General features: G+C 42.4%; 1 protein-coding gene and 1 pseudogene across 1 annotated transcript in view; one reads left to right on the top strand and one right to left on the bottom strand.

Moving 5' to 3' along the window:
* Positions 1–9,623, top strand: LOC139545839 (centrosomal protein POC5-like; annotated as a pseudogene).
* Positions 9,183–13,674, bottom strand: part of LOC139545840 (ankyrin repeat and death domain-containing protein 1B-like) — a 13,503-nt gene continuing 9,011 nt past the window's right edge. The window contains exons 13-16 of the mRNA XM_071354052.1: positions 13,539–13,634; positions 12,848–13,049; positions 12,425–12,556; positions 9,183–12,327 (exon numbers count right to left, since the gene is read on the bottom strand). Of these exons, the coding sequence (XP_071210153.1) occupies positions 12,272–12,327; positions 12,425–12,556; positions 12,848–13,049; positions 13,539–13,634 (486 nt within the window). The 3' untranslated portion in view covers positions 9,183–12,271. The remainder of the gene's footprint in view (positions 12,328–12,424; positions 12,557–12,847; positions 13,050–13,538; positions 13,635–13,674) is intronic.

Below are 13,674 nucleotides of genomic sequence, written 5' to 3' on the forward strand. Positions count from 1 at the left end.
ATGGCCAAGAGGGACCATATGTCTCTGCTGTCTGTCCCGCCTCCGTTCCAGTCTGCCAGGCCTCTGCCACATATGGGGTTTAATGCCATTAAGCACGAGGTTCATGACCTCAAAGACGTTTCTGTCTTCGCTTGTACGGGTAATGAACCTAGCTATGTGTCAGCAGTTGCCCAACTGACACGAACACTATAATGTCTAAAGGTAGGTTCTCAGGATGGTGGTATTCACCAAAGACGTATACCTACTTCAGACGGATAAGTGTTTGATTGTTTTAATTAATGCATTAACCATCACAATGGTCTGCTGTGGGCTTCAAAAAACCAGCAGTAAGTAGTGCTGCTGCCACTAACTGTCATACGCTATCAAACAAGAATGTACACACACACCCAAGGTGTTTTTCCCTGCTTAATGGCAAATGATAAAGGAGCATTGACAAATCAATTTAAACTTGCAACACTAGCTAACGTTACAGTGCAAGATGTTTACTTGCTGGAATTAAATATAACAGTAGACTAACATTACATCTGGTCAGCTAATTATACCAGTAGCAGTACTAAAGATAGCTAAAATTACAGCATGACCACTTGGATCATCTTAGATGACATGTAGTCGAAGATGGTGGATAAAGGAATATAGTTCACTCAGGCCGTTTGGGGCAGTGGTTTGGTTTGGGTAATATGGCTTCCTCCTCCGCCTCTGTTTGAGTTCAGTGTTGTTTCTGCCTACTGTTACCAGGGAAACGCACTGCTCAATCAAAAGTACTGTAGTAAGGACCTTCGACCCAGTAACCAATCTAATCGCGCCTTGTTCTAAAGTTAGCCAGTTTGAAACGCATGGCAAGCGATTTGAAACTGTCAAATTCAACAAATTACAAACAAACAAACGCAAGACGAAGTGTTGATAAAACAAGTTTACTGGAGAACTGAGACGAAGTAGAGACTCTGGACAGGGTGGATTAGGTTTAATTAAAAGCAATTTATTCAGAGGTAAAAATATCTGAAATAGCGTGCACGGACCCTTTCATCAAGCTCAAATGGAACTCTCTGAAAGAAGCCCAGATAACAGAGTGCATATACATTTTATTCAGTACAGAAAGTAGGTTGAGTCTGGAAGTTCTGGTCCTCTGGTTGGTTCTGATGAGTTGGGCGAGGTCTCCTTCAGGCCAGTATCACTGTCCCATTGGCTCTGAGTAGAGTTCTTTGTCTTCAGAAATGTTCAGCTAAAACAGGAGATTAGGTGTGTGCGTAGATGTTCCTATTTTGACATTTCTGTGTGTCTCTGTAAAATGTTCATACTGAAGAGGAGTTTTTGTGTGTGCGTAAATGTTCCTGTCTTATCTGTGTTTATGAAAGGTTTACGTCAGCCCTCTGTCCTTGGGTATGTGTGTGTCTCAGTTTCTCGTGATATGCAGTACCAGGCACCCCTTTTCTTATCAGTCTTTATGAAAAGGCCTGTGTCAGCCATCTGTCTCTGGGTGTGTGTGGGTCTCCGTATCTGCTATGAGTTTGTGAGAAACCCTGTTTGGAAAGAAGTTAGTTATAACAATGTATTAGCAAATATGCTTGTGTTATAATAAATGATATTTATTACAGAAGCCAGTTCGAGATACTCTAAAAAGCAGTAATTGAATAACGTTATCTAGCTACTTTTGAAAATGATGACATGATACAAGACAATTGTTTCAAAGCTGCAGTGTGTGTTTTCGCGCTAGCTACGTTACTAACGTTTGTTAGCTAGCTAAATCATGTTGAACATAGTTTAGCAGTCTGCTGCCACTCATTACAAGTTGATCCAATCTATCGTTGTTTTTTTTCTCCAGTCAATCACCTGCTCTTTGAACATTTGTTTGGTGAAATAAAACCTGGAAATATAGCCTAAACTTTGTGCCATCACCTGACGAATCACCAAAATAGATTTTGTAGGATGGCCTTGCGAGACTACCCTCGCCGTAGCTACCTTATAAATTCGACCTGTCCACTTCTAGGCAAAATCTTTGATTAAAGTATAATAGTTTTCTTCTTTTTTTTTTACATGTTAATTAACTATTTAGTATTTGTCATCATGCTATCTGACTTCATCAGCACGGGACCATTCCAAGTGCTGTTCCTAGTAAAATAACATTTTTTGTTGTTGTATTTTAATCTTTCCTCAGATGAAGGGGATTCGAGCAGTCCAGTTCTACCAGGGGACTGCGATCGGGGCAGCTCGGTCTCATCTGAGCTGCAGGTAACAAAGCACTTCCTTTTACAGATTTGTGGAGGGGTCTTCAAAAAGATAAATACAATTCTTCATGTAAAAAAAACGAATCAGTTGACTGTTTTAAGTGATCATTTGAAGTTGCAATGGAGACATGCAGTATCTATGCAGAACTTTATTCAGGATTCAATGTCTCACTCTCTTCTTTCATTATGGACAGGATGAATATGAAGAACTTCTCCACCATGCAGTGGTCAGTCCTAAGTATGAGCCGCAGCCCAGTGCCCAACTGCAGCTTCTGAACACATCACAACTGTCTGCAGATGAACAGAGTTCCCGTGGAAACGATGACGCTAGGCCCTAACACTCAGCAGGTACAGTGGGCTGCTGCTCAACCACACACACTCGTTACACTAAGCCATTCTGACAGACACACAGCTTGACGCCCTCCACATCGCTCCCTTCAAATGATCAATTGACATAAAGGATTTGGGTTTCAAGAATTTATCCTCTGTTGTAGTTTTTCTTACCCCAGGCCCACATAGACTCGAATGCACCAAGTCCAACAAGCTGTTAAATGTTCCATGTGTATTTCACAAGCACCCAAACACTTGACATGGAGAAATGAACAGCTTGATGATAGCCAATACCTGTCCCTAAACACAGACTGAGAGGCACGTTAATCATATAACTGACAATATCAGACCATAAATGACAGGTGTGTATTGTATTTAAAACATTTTATTATGGATCCCCATTGGCAGCAGCTACTCTTCCCTGGATCCAGCAAAATTAAGGCAGTTTATACTATTTTAAAAACATTACAATACATGGCCCCTACTCCACCACTACCACATATCTACAGTACTAAATCCATGTGTATGTATAGTGCGTATGTTATTGTGTGTGTGTGTATGCATGTGTCTGTGCCAATGTTTGTGTTGCTTCACAGTCCCCGCTGTTCCCTAAGGTGTTTTTTAAAATCTGTTTTTTTAAATCAAATTTTACTGCTGGCATATGTTACTTGATGTGGAATAGAGTTCCATGTAGTCATGGCTCCATGTAGTACTGTGTGCCTCCCATAGTCTGTTCTGGACTTGGGGACTGTGAAGAGACCTCTTGTGGAATGTCTTGTGGGGTATGCATGCATGGGTGTCCGAGCTGTGTGCCAGTTTAGACAGACAGCTCGGTGCATTCAACATGTCAATACCTCTCATAAATAAAAGTAGCGATGAAGTCAATCTCTCCTCCACTTTCAGCCAGAAGAGATTGACATGCATATTATTATTAGCTCTCTGTGTACATCCAAGGGCCAGCCATGCTGCCCTGTTCTGAGCCAATTGCAATTTTCCTAAGGCCTTTTTTGTGGCACCTGACCACACGACTGAACAGTAGTCAAGGTGCGACAAAACTAGGGCCTGTAGGACCTGCCTTGTTTATAGTGTTGTTAAGGCAGAGCATCGTTTTATTATAGACAGACTTCTCCCCATTTTAGCTACTAACTGCATCAATACATTTTGACCATGACAGTTTACAATCTAGGGTTACTCCAAGCAGTTTAGTCATCTCAACTTGCTCAATTTCCACATTATTTATTACAAGATTTAGTTGTCTGAGGTACTCTATTTAATATCAGAAGAACCATTCATTCTCTGTTACCTACCACAAGCAAGCTTAAACCAAGCTTACACCTGGTCTCAGTCTTTTCTCCAGACTGTGGCATTCTTAGTTGCGTTGTAGAGCTTAAACTGTCATGGAGTAGTGCACTGGGATGTAAAAAGCAGGCAGGATTTTGTGCGCCTGATTTGTAATGATATGCTGGCATCATGCCCAAACTGCTCTTTAGAGTGCTTTTTTCTTCCTTCTTCCGGATTTAATTAAGATATTGACATAAATGCATTCCTGGATCAGGAACCAGTCTTACTTAGCATTCTTACGGTCACACTTAGTCTCTCGCTGTTTCTTTCTCTCTCCGGCTCTCTCTGCCTCCCAGGCTGTTTCTGAAGCTGAAGATGCTCTAGCAGGGGGGTGGGGTCAGCAGCAAGGGCTTCCCTTGTTATAGTAGAGCCCAGGGCACACTAATGCACATCTGAGGGTAATCACACACAGCCAAAGCAGACAGCTATATGCTTTCTATTTAGTCCAATAAAAATCCTTTTTATAAAGACCATGAGACTGAACAGGCTTTAGGATATATAAAACTATAATATACTATTTTGATGCTCCCAGAGTTCTAATCAAACATTATTATAATATTTTTTTAAAGTACCCCCTTCTTCTCCCCAATTTCGTGGTATCCAATCGGTAGTAGTTACTGTCTTGTCTCATCGCTGCAACTCCCGTACGGACTCGGGATAGGCGAAGGTCGAGAGCCATGCGTCCTCCGAAACACAACCCACACAATGCACATCCAACCCAGAAGACAGCCGCATCAATGTGTCCGTACACCTGGCGACCTGGTCAGTGTGCACTGCGCCCGGCCCGCCACAGGAGTCGCTAGTGCGGACAAACCCTCCCTGACCCGGACGACGCTGTGCCAATTGTGCCCAGCCCCATGGGCCTCCCGGCTGCGACAGAGCCTGGGCTCGAACCCAGAATCTCAGCCTTAGACAACTGCACCACTTGGGATCAAACATTATTTTGTTTATCAGGTTTGTGTGCAGAAAATAAAGCCAATCTCTTGACATCCAGGTAATGAAAAGATGGCCGGTAGGTCGTCTGTTGTCTCAGACTGCAGACGCCGTTTGAGAGGCGCAGACACAGCAGCCTAGACCACCTGGTTACCATGGTGACTGAGATATTTATCTCTGAGGAGAACATGAACAAGATGGAGAACATCCATGACACCTGGAGCGACAGCCTCTAGTTTAGCCTGACACCTGGAGCGACAGCCTCTAGTTTAGCCTGCCCTGCTTCTTTATTGTCTATCTATTCAATGTCTGGAGATTTATTTTAGCTTGGAGATGAACATATATTAAAATAACATAAAATTGATCAGAAATAGTGTAGACATTGTTAATGTTGTAAATGACTATTGTAGCTGGAAACTGCAGATTTATATATAAAAAAATTGAATAACTACATAGGCGTACAGAGGCCCATTATCAGCAAGTACATTAGAGTGTCTAGTTTGAGAAACAAACACCTCACAGGTCCTCAACTGGCAGCTTCATTAAATAGTACCCACAAAACACCAGTCTCAACGTAAACAGCGAAGAGGTGACTCCGGGATGCTGGTCTTTTAGCCAGAGCTGCAAAGAAAAAGCCATATCTCAGACTGGCCAATAAAAAGAAAAGATTAAGATGGGCAAAAGGACAGACACTGGACAGAGGAACGCTGCCTAGAAGGCCAGCATCCCGGTGTCGCCTCTTCACTGTTGACGTTGAGACTGGTGTTTTGCGGGTACTATTTAATGAAGCTGCCAGTTGAGGACTTGTGAGCCGTCTGTTTCTCAAACTGTGACAATTACAGTATTTAATACATCTTTCACTAAATATCTGAAAAGTAGAAAATCAAAGTTGTTTTTTGTTCATTTGTGGGTTTGAACCCTGCGTAGTTGAGTCTTTCTAAACATTTCTCCTCCTGTCCCTGGTCTATCCTGCTTTCCCCCGTGTCCCCTCCCTTCTCTCCAGGCCCACAGTGCCCGGCTGGCAGAGCAGCACTACAGTCTGCAGCTGAAGAGGAAGGTGTGGGCAGGCTGGCATGCCCTGGTCCAGGGGAGGTGGAAGATGTGCCGCGCCCGGGCAGAGGTCTATGTGCACCTGTCAGCTGACTACGAGGACAAGATGGCAGAGGTAAGGAGGGAAGAGCTGCACACACTACACACGTACAGGTTGCTGCATACAGTAGGCCGATACAGTTCCAACCATGGAAACAGAGATCATATGTAATTCTAACACTCTGAAATGTGAATTTATTGTTTTTGTTGGGTGTTCTGTACTAAAATAATACAATTTACCCAGAGTTTCACATGAGCACAGGACAGTAGCTAGCTACACTAACTGGACAAACATTGTCTTATATAAATAGTTGTCACTCACCATATTGCACAGTTCCGCAGACCTGACAGCTTTTTAAATGGCAAATACACATTTTTGAAGGTTTGTCTGTAAACCAGGTTTTGTGGAGGTTAATAACATTGCTTTACTTCAGCAGTTATTCATCAATCACAGTGAGTGAGCTTGATTGACTAAACATGTAATTGATGGAGGCTGAAAGCCCAGTGAAAGAGAGGAGCTAGAGCAGTGATTGAGCCATAGACATGTAGTAGAGCAGTCCTAGCAGAAAGGGAGGGAGGGGGGTATTGGAATGGAAGAGAGGAATTGAATCGGCTAGAGTTATTGGCAGTACCATAGACGTGAAGAGAAAGAATGGAGCTAGAACAGAACACAGGCCTAGCACAGAGTGAGGGAGAGCTGGTTATTACTGTGAGTGAGAGAAGAGAGGAAATGGAGCATAGACATTGCAGAGACTGGTCAGTTCAGAGTTAGTGATTTGAAACATGCTTCCCTTTAACCTTTATTCCTCAGTAACAATCTAGCCTCATGTTTTCCACAATGTTACCTTTGAATTTTAATTACAGTACGGTTAACAACGATGATACATTAATTAATCCCTCTCTCTCCTCCTTCCCCACACACTCTTTCTCATCCCTCTTCTCTCCTTCTTTTCCCTCTCCCGGTTAGTAGCACGTGGCAGCGGTGGATGCGGCCCAGGCTGAGATCCAGAGCCTGCAGGCAGAGAGGGAGCATTATGAGGAGTCCATGAAGAAGGCTTTTATGAGGGGTGCGTGTCCTCAACATGGAGGGCCTCAGCATGTTCCACACTGGAAAGGGACGCACGGTGCACAACCTGCACGGTTAGTGACACACACACGGCTCTGTCAAGAAACTTCTGTTCCTGACATTTTCATTCATAGAACAGATTCTTTAAAAAATAAGTGTATAATACTACCTTTCCCAGTCCATATGATCAACCCACACATGGTTTATTAGCCTATGCTACAGTAAAACAGACACTAGTTGTCCAATAGAGTGCAGTCTGCTACTATTGACACTTTGATAGTATAGATTTATGTGGAGAGGGGGACGTTTTTCTTTCCTCTGGCTCATTCATTGGATGGCGTGATGATGCTAAATCTTTGAATGTGCTGACTGAGTGGTGCTCTTTGTGGAGGTTGTAACCTTGGTCTGGCATTGACTGATGGGCAAGGACTTTTTCTGATTGTGTGTGGTCATCATGCGTATGCATGTATAAGACATTGTAGGGTTCAGCTTAAAGTAAGAGTATTAGTGTTTCTTGTTGCTGTTTCATTTATCTGTGTAATAATTGAGCTTTGTAGGTTGTTTTAGGGGGGGACCTGGAATGTCATACAGTCATTTGTCTCATTTTACAACTGACAATGTTATTTCTGTTGGTCAGATTTGATCATATTGGGCTTATTTGTTTGTCATCTTTGACCTGTCCAGTCATGAAACTGACTTCAGGACATAAACCTGTGTACTAGAGGTCGACCGATTAATTAGGGCCCGCCTGTTACGCGAATGCTAGCTAGCATTAAACTTATCTTATAAAAAACAATCAATCAATCACTAGTTATAACTACACATGGTTGATGATATTACTAGTTGATCTAGCGTGTCCTGCGTTGCATATAATCGATGCAGTGCGCATTTGCGAAAAAGGACTGTCGTTGCTCCAACGTGTACCTAACCATAAACATCAATGCCTTTCTTAAAATCAATACACAGAAGTATATATTTTTAAACCTGCATATTTATCTAAAAGAAATCCAGGTTAGCAGGTGAAATTGTGTCACTTCTCTTGCGTTCATTGCACGCAGTCAGGGTATATGCAACAGTTTGGGCCGCCTGGCTCATTGCAAACTAATTTGCCAGAATTTTACGTAATTATGACATAACATTGAAGGTTGTGCAATGTAACAGGAATATTTAGACTTATGTATGCCACCCGTTAGATAAAATACGGAACGGTTCCGTATTTCACTGAAAGAATAAACGTTTTGTTTTCGAGATGAGTTTCCGGATTCGACCATATTAATGACCTAAGGCTCGTATTTCTGTGTTATGTTATAATTAAGTCTATGATTTGATAGAGCAGTCTGACTGAGCGATGGTAGGCACCAGCATGCTCGTAAGCATTCATTCAAACAGCACTTTCGTGCGTTTTGCCAGCAGCTCTTCGCAATGCTTCAAGCATTAGGCTGGTGTAACCGATGTGAAATGGCTAGCTAGTTAGCGGGGTGCGCGCTAATAGCGTTTCAAACGTCACTCGCTCTGAGACTTGGAGTAGTTGTTCCCCTTCCTCTGCATGGGTAACGCTGCTTCGAGGGTGGCTGTTGTCGATGTGTTCCTGGTTCGAGACCAGGTAGCGGCGAGGAGAGGGATGGAAGCTATACTGTTACACTGGCAATACTAAAGTGCCTATAAGAACATCCATTAGTCAAAGGTATATGAAATACAAATTGTATAGAGAGAAATAGTCCTATAATTCCTATAATAACTACAACCTAAAACTTCTTACCTGGGAATATTGAAGACTCATGTTAAAAGGAACCACCATTAGTCAAAGGTATATGAAATACAAATTGTATAGAGAGAAATAGTCCTATAATTCCTATAATAACTACAACTTCTTACCTGGGAATATTGAAGACTCATGTTAAAAGGAACCACCAGCTTTCATATGTTCTCATGTTCTGAGCAAGGAACTTAAACGTTAGCTTTCTTACATGGCACATATTGCACTTTTACTTTCTTCTCTAACACTTTATATATTTTTTGTATCGGTGTTGAAAAATCATAATCGGTCAACCTCTACTGTGTACACATTATATGACTGATCTTATTGGTCTTCCCTTCACAGATGCTCCACCCCTCCAGCACGATCCTGGCTCAGGCTCATTGGCCCGCCGCCTCTGTTCAGCCCACTCCACTTTGACCCCCCCGTACCATCGTCCCAGAGTGACAGAGACAGTGAGACTCACACACCCTGGTTACAGTGCATGCAACAGTTTTCACTATTACGGATCAGGTTCTGCCATCATTAAACATAGTCACATTTCCTGCCGTTGTATCTATTCTTTCTCAAGGCTTAACATTTTCTCATTAACAGTATTTCATATGGGTGTAATTGTCACTATACAATACTGACTCCTCAAACACCCACTATGTGATACATTGGATAGGCCTGTTATATTTACAGTGGATCAGTTTGTCTAATTTCTTCATCTCCTCTATGTATGGGCTTCTACAATCACTCTTAAAATCTGCCCACTCACTCGCTCTCAGGTGGGTTCCAGGGCAGAGGTGTTCCACAGCACCCTACCACCAGGGGGTACTGCAAGCTCCCAGACAGGTTTAGTGGCTTTGCAAGCTCCCACAGAGCACAGACCGGTTCGTACTGACATTGATCTATGGCACTGGGAGCTTATCGTGGCTATGTCCCAATTCGCTACCCCTCTCCCACTTTGTCATGGATCTACAATCATTGGATTGGTGTTATCATTGTTAAATCCATGATGAGAAGTGTTTGGGAAAAGGGTGTCAGCCACTGTCTCTGGTTACTGTTTTCCTCACCATTTGTCAAACAAAGTGAAAGGTCCCGTATTTATTGACTGTTCCTTAATGATCATAATCTGTATCAGGTCAGTACACGGGTGATCACAGCGAGTCAACAGAAAGCCTCCAAAACCTTGACCGCATGCATCACAGCACGCTCCGACCTCTGCGCACACAGCTTCGTCCGCACTCCCAGCAACCTATAAGTCATGGGTGTGGCTCCTCCCATGACCGCTATCGTGGAGCGCCAACACCCCGTCACACCATCAGCACCAAACATGTCTATTTTACAATGAATCAAAATCACCAAAACAAGTAGATTAATGATCTGTAGAAACACACCTTTGCTGGATGGACCTCACCCTGTCTCCCTTTCTCTCTCCCAGCGGGTCAGGCCACAGCAGCTTCTCCTCCTCCAATCAGCAGGGCCAGAGTTCCTCCAGAACACACTCAGCCTACCACATACACTCTTATCAAAGTGGTTGAGTAAACACACACAAACAAAACCATATCGCATAGGAACATTCCACCCACCTTCTATGCAAATACAGTCTTCCCATACATGACTTAGCCAAGCTGATACACCTGCACGTTTGAATATTCCCAAATATTTTAGACATATGCTACACCTACACCTGATATTTCTAACACTCCGGAATGGAAAATAGAATGGCGACTGATGGAACCATCTTGTTATTTAAATGATGACCATTTCACTAGTAGTTTTACCCAGGGACGCAAACCGGTGAGGGCCCAAAAAGGTGACACTTTTTCTTTCTCCACCAAAACATGCAAAAAATCCATGCTGGGGTGAAATGCAGGTTAACTAATTAAAAAACAACAAATATGATCGACATGATCAGTCTGTGTAAAATAAAAAGTGGTTAATGTGAACCTAACTCGCAACTTAAAAAAGTAAAGAAAGCAATCCAATGTTATTTGTTGCCAAGACTTTACTGCAAATGACACTCAAGTCTTGACAGAATAATACACTAATATTGCAGTTAGCCATGACAGCCTTTATAATAGAATGGTTGTGACCACACACATCTAAATAAAACAAAGTAGAAATAGAATTACTTGTTACTTTTATCATCTCTTATGCGTATTTTTTGAAACTGCATTGTTGGTTCGGGGCTCGTAAGTAAGCATTTTACTGCTACACCTGTTGTCTTCGGCGCATGTGACTAATCAAATTTGATTGAAAAACAGGCATTCTATTTTTGCTCTATTATAGTGGCCACTATAGTAGACATCGAGCAAGTGCACAAAAATGTTCACCGAGTAAAACATGTAATAATCCCCCCTCACTCACACGTTACTGTCACATTCAACACAACAATAGCTATCTTTGGGCTACACATTATTACATTGTACACATGTTCTACAATGTGCCAGCAGAGCATGATACCCTTTGTTTGCATAATTGATCTTTCAGGCAGAGAATACACCTGGCATACCCCACAAGTGTGTGGTGTTCCTTTCACCTCTATGGCGGCATCCAGTTTAAGCCAGGCCAAGCTACACTTCATCCCTGCCTCATGTTCATCTAATTCTTTAAATTAACCACACAACGTTACTTTAGATAGTTAACATTTCACACAGATTGCCAGGGTCCAGTAAGCAACTAACGCGTTATAACTTGAGGAAAGGCAAGGAGTAGTATACCAGTTAATACTATAGCGAATTGGTTAGGTTACTAACGTTAGCGCATCTGATGTTGTAACGTTAGCTGTCTAATTTTCACACCATAACTGATCAAATAATTGAGTTTAAATTGGCTAATGTTGCTCAACATTTCTCTGGCTTGCTAAATGATAATTCGATTCAGCTAGCAAGATACGTAACAATACTTGTTCCACACTTTCCAAATGGCAGCTGTTTTTCGGTTACAGCTCATGAAGTAAGCTTCATCTCCTCGACCCCGTCTCGGTGGTCAGGCCTCTCAGCTACCTCTTTCCCGCTGTATTTCCAGAGCACGCGCTGATGCTGTAACTAGCAAGTTGGTTGTCTCTTATCTCTTCAGTCGCGTGCTGCATTCTGTCGTTATGTGAACGATTGCCTTGGATACAGCCAGTATTGCTCCTAACGCGCATCACTCGTTCACTTAAAGCTAGTAGTGATCCAAAGCCCCTCCCTTCCAAACTTTTCTCATCGGATCTACACGAATCACATTTTGGATTCAAAACGGCGAATTCTGCCTAAGGTGACTAGTTTGCATCCCAGGTTTAACCTAAAATTGTTGATGTGTGGAGAACAACACCTGTGTTCAAATTTTCAGGATTATATCAAAGCCATATGTTTATGTTTTAGCCACATTCTGCACCGTAAACCCTTAATGTAAATTGCTGGAATGATGGAACATGAATAAAACATGAATTGGAAGAAAATGGGCTCATAGAATAATAAACCATTCACTAAATATATACATAAAGATCCATTGAAAAAATAATCTTGTTGACTCAACGTATGCCCATGTCATTTTTTTCCACCTTTATGAAAGGATGCATTTCTTCATGTCTCCTTCCTCTCTGTCCATTCGTATTTTATCTGTAAAACAACAAAACACCCATCTGTAATTTGCTGTTATGACTTAAACATAAATGTTATATTTTCCTATGAGGTAAGGGTCATGGACACCCCATACCTGCTATGGTCTTGTTGCCTATGGCAAGAAGGCCCTGGTACAGCTCTTTAGCAGGACTCCTTTGGGCCAGCTCTACCCCATGAAGCCAGATCAACAGCATCCTGTTCCCATGTTCCTGGTAGCTCTGCTGACCTATATATACACACACACAGAAAGCAAACACATTAAATTAGAATATGTTCTGAGTCCACTTCCCTGGTAAAATAAGAGTTAAATTACTTAGTGTAGTTAAGGCTTTCCTTGGTAATGTCACCCAAGTGGCTTGTTTTTGGAACAATGTCAAATGAGTACAGAATCCCTCTTACCGATTTATATATTTTATCTTTACACTTGGTATTGATAAATGAATGAGTTTCAATTGATATTCCTGTGAATGATTATCCCCTGCGCTACACTGTGAGCCAAAGGTGTTGTGTGTGTCACCTGTCCACTGCTCCTCAATGGCAGCCACCTGCTGCTCAGTGAAATGCCAGTGCAGCGCCAGCCTCTTCCAGTCGCCTGGCTTCAGCAGGCGGTAGGCCAGGTGCCAGGCGCTGCCGCGGGTCTGTTTGCTCTCTGTGCGGTGGTCTAATTTAAACGTCAGCGGAGTCTGGCTGTGAAGGTTCTCATTAAGCTCAGTGTTGGCCTGGAAGGGTAATCACATCTAGTCACCTGAGAAAGGACAAGCTTCACAAACTGACAGCAGTGAGTGTCCAGAGATAAGCACACATAGTCCCATGCTTATTGAATGCCAGAGCCACTTGCTTTGACTGTCAGGTTGGGTATGGAAGATATGCTGAATCAAATTGACACTGAAATTGATTGTCAAGCATTTCAGGTCCATAAATAATGTTCCCACTGCCAGCGTTAATGGTATTACAGGGATTCATCTGGAGTTGTGACTTTAGGAAATTAATAATCTGTGATGACTGTAAATTGATTAGCAGATGACTTCTGCTACATATTAGTCTCTGATTGAATTTACCGCATTTGATCATACAGTACAGCTATATCACTTATAGGGAGGTCTCACACAACAGTAGGCTACACGTTCTACATTCATTTACAATTATAGAGGATAAACAAACACACAATGAAGTTAGTTATTTCCATTGTGGTCCTCTGTTAACATTACCATCCTCCATGTCAAATATCTCTCTGCCTTGATGATCATGTCCACGATGATGACCTCGTCTGCTCGGGCTGCCACACCCAGTGCTGTCTTACCCTGCTGCTCAAAACAGAAACAGTTGTGTGTTGAGTGGGAAGTT

This window comes from Salvelinus alpinus, chromosome 19 (assembly GCF_045679555.1).
Source record: "Salvelinus alpinus chromosome 19, SLU_Salpinus.1, whole genome shotgun sequence".
NCBI classification, from domain to species: Eukaryota; Metazoa; Chordata; class Actinopteri; order Salmoniformes; family Salmonidae; genus Salvelinus; species Salvelinus alpinus.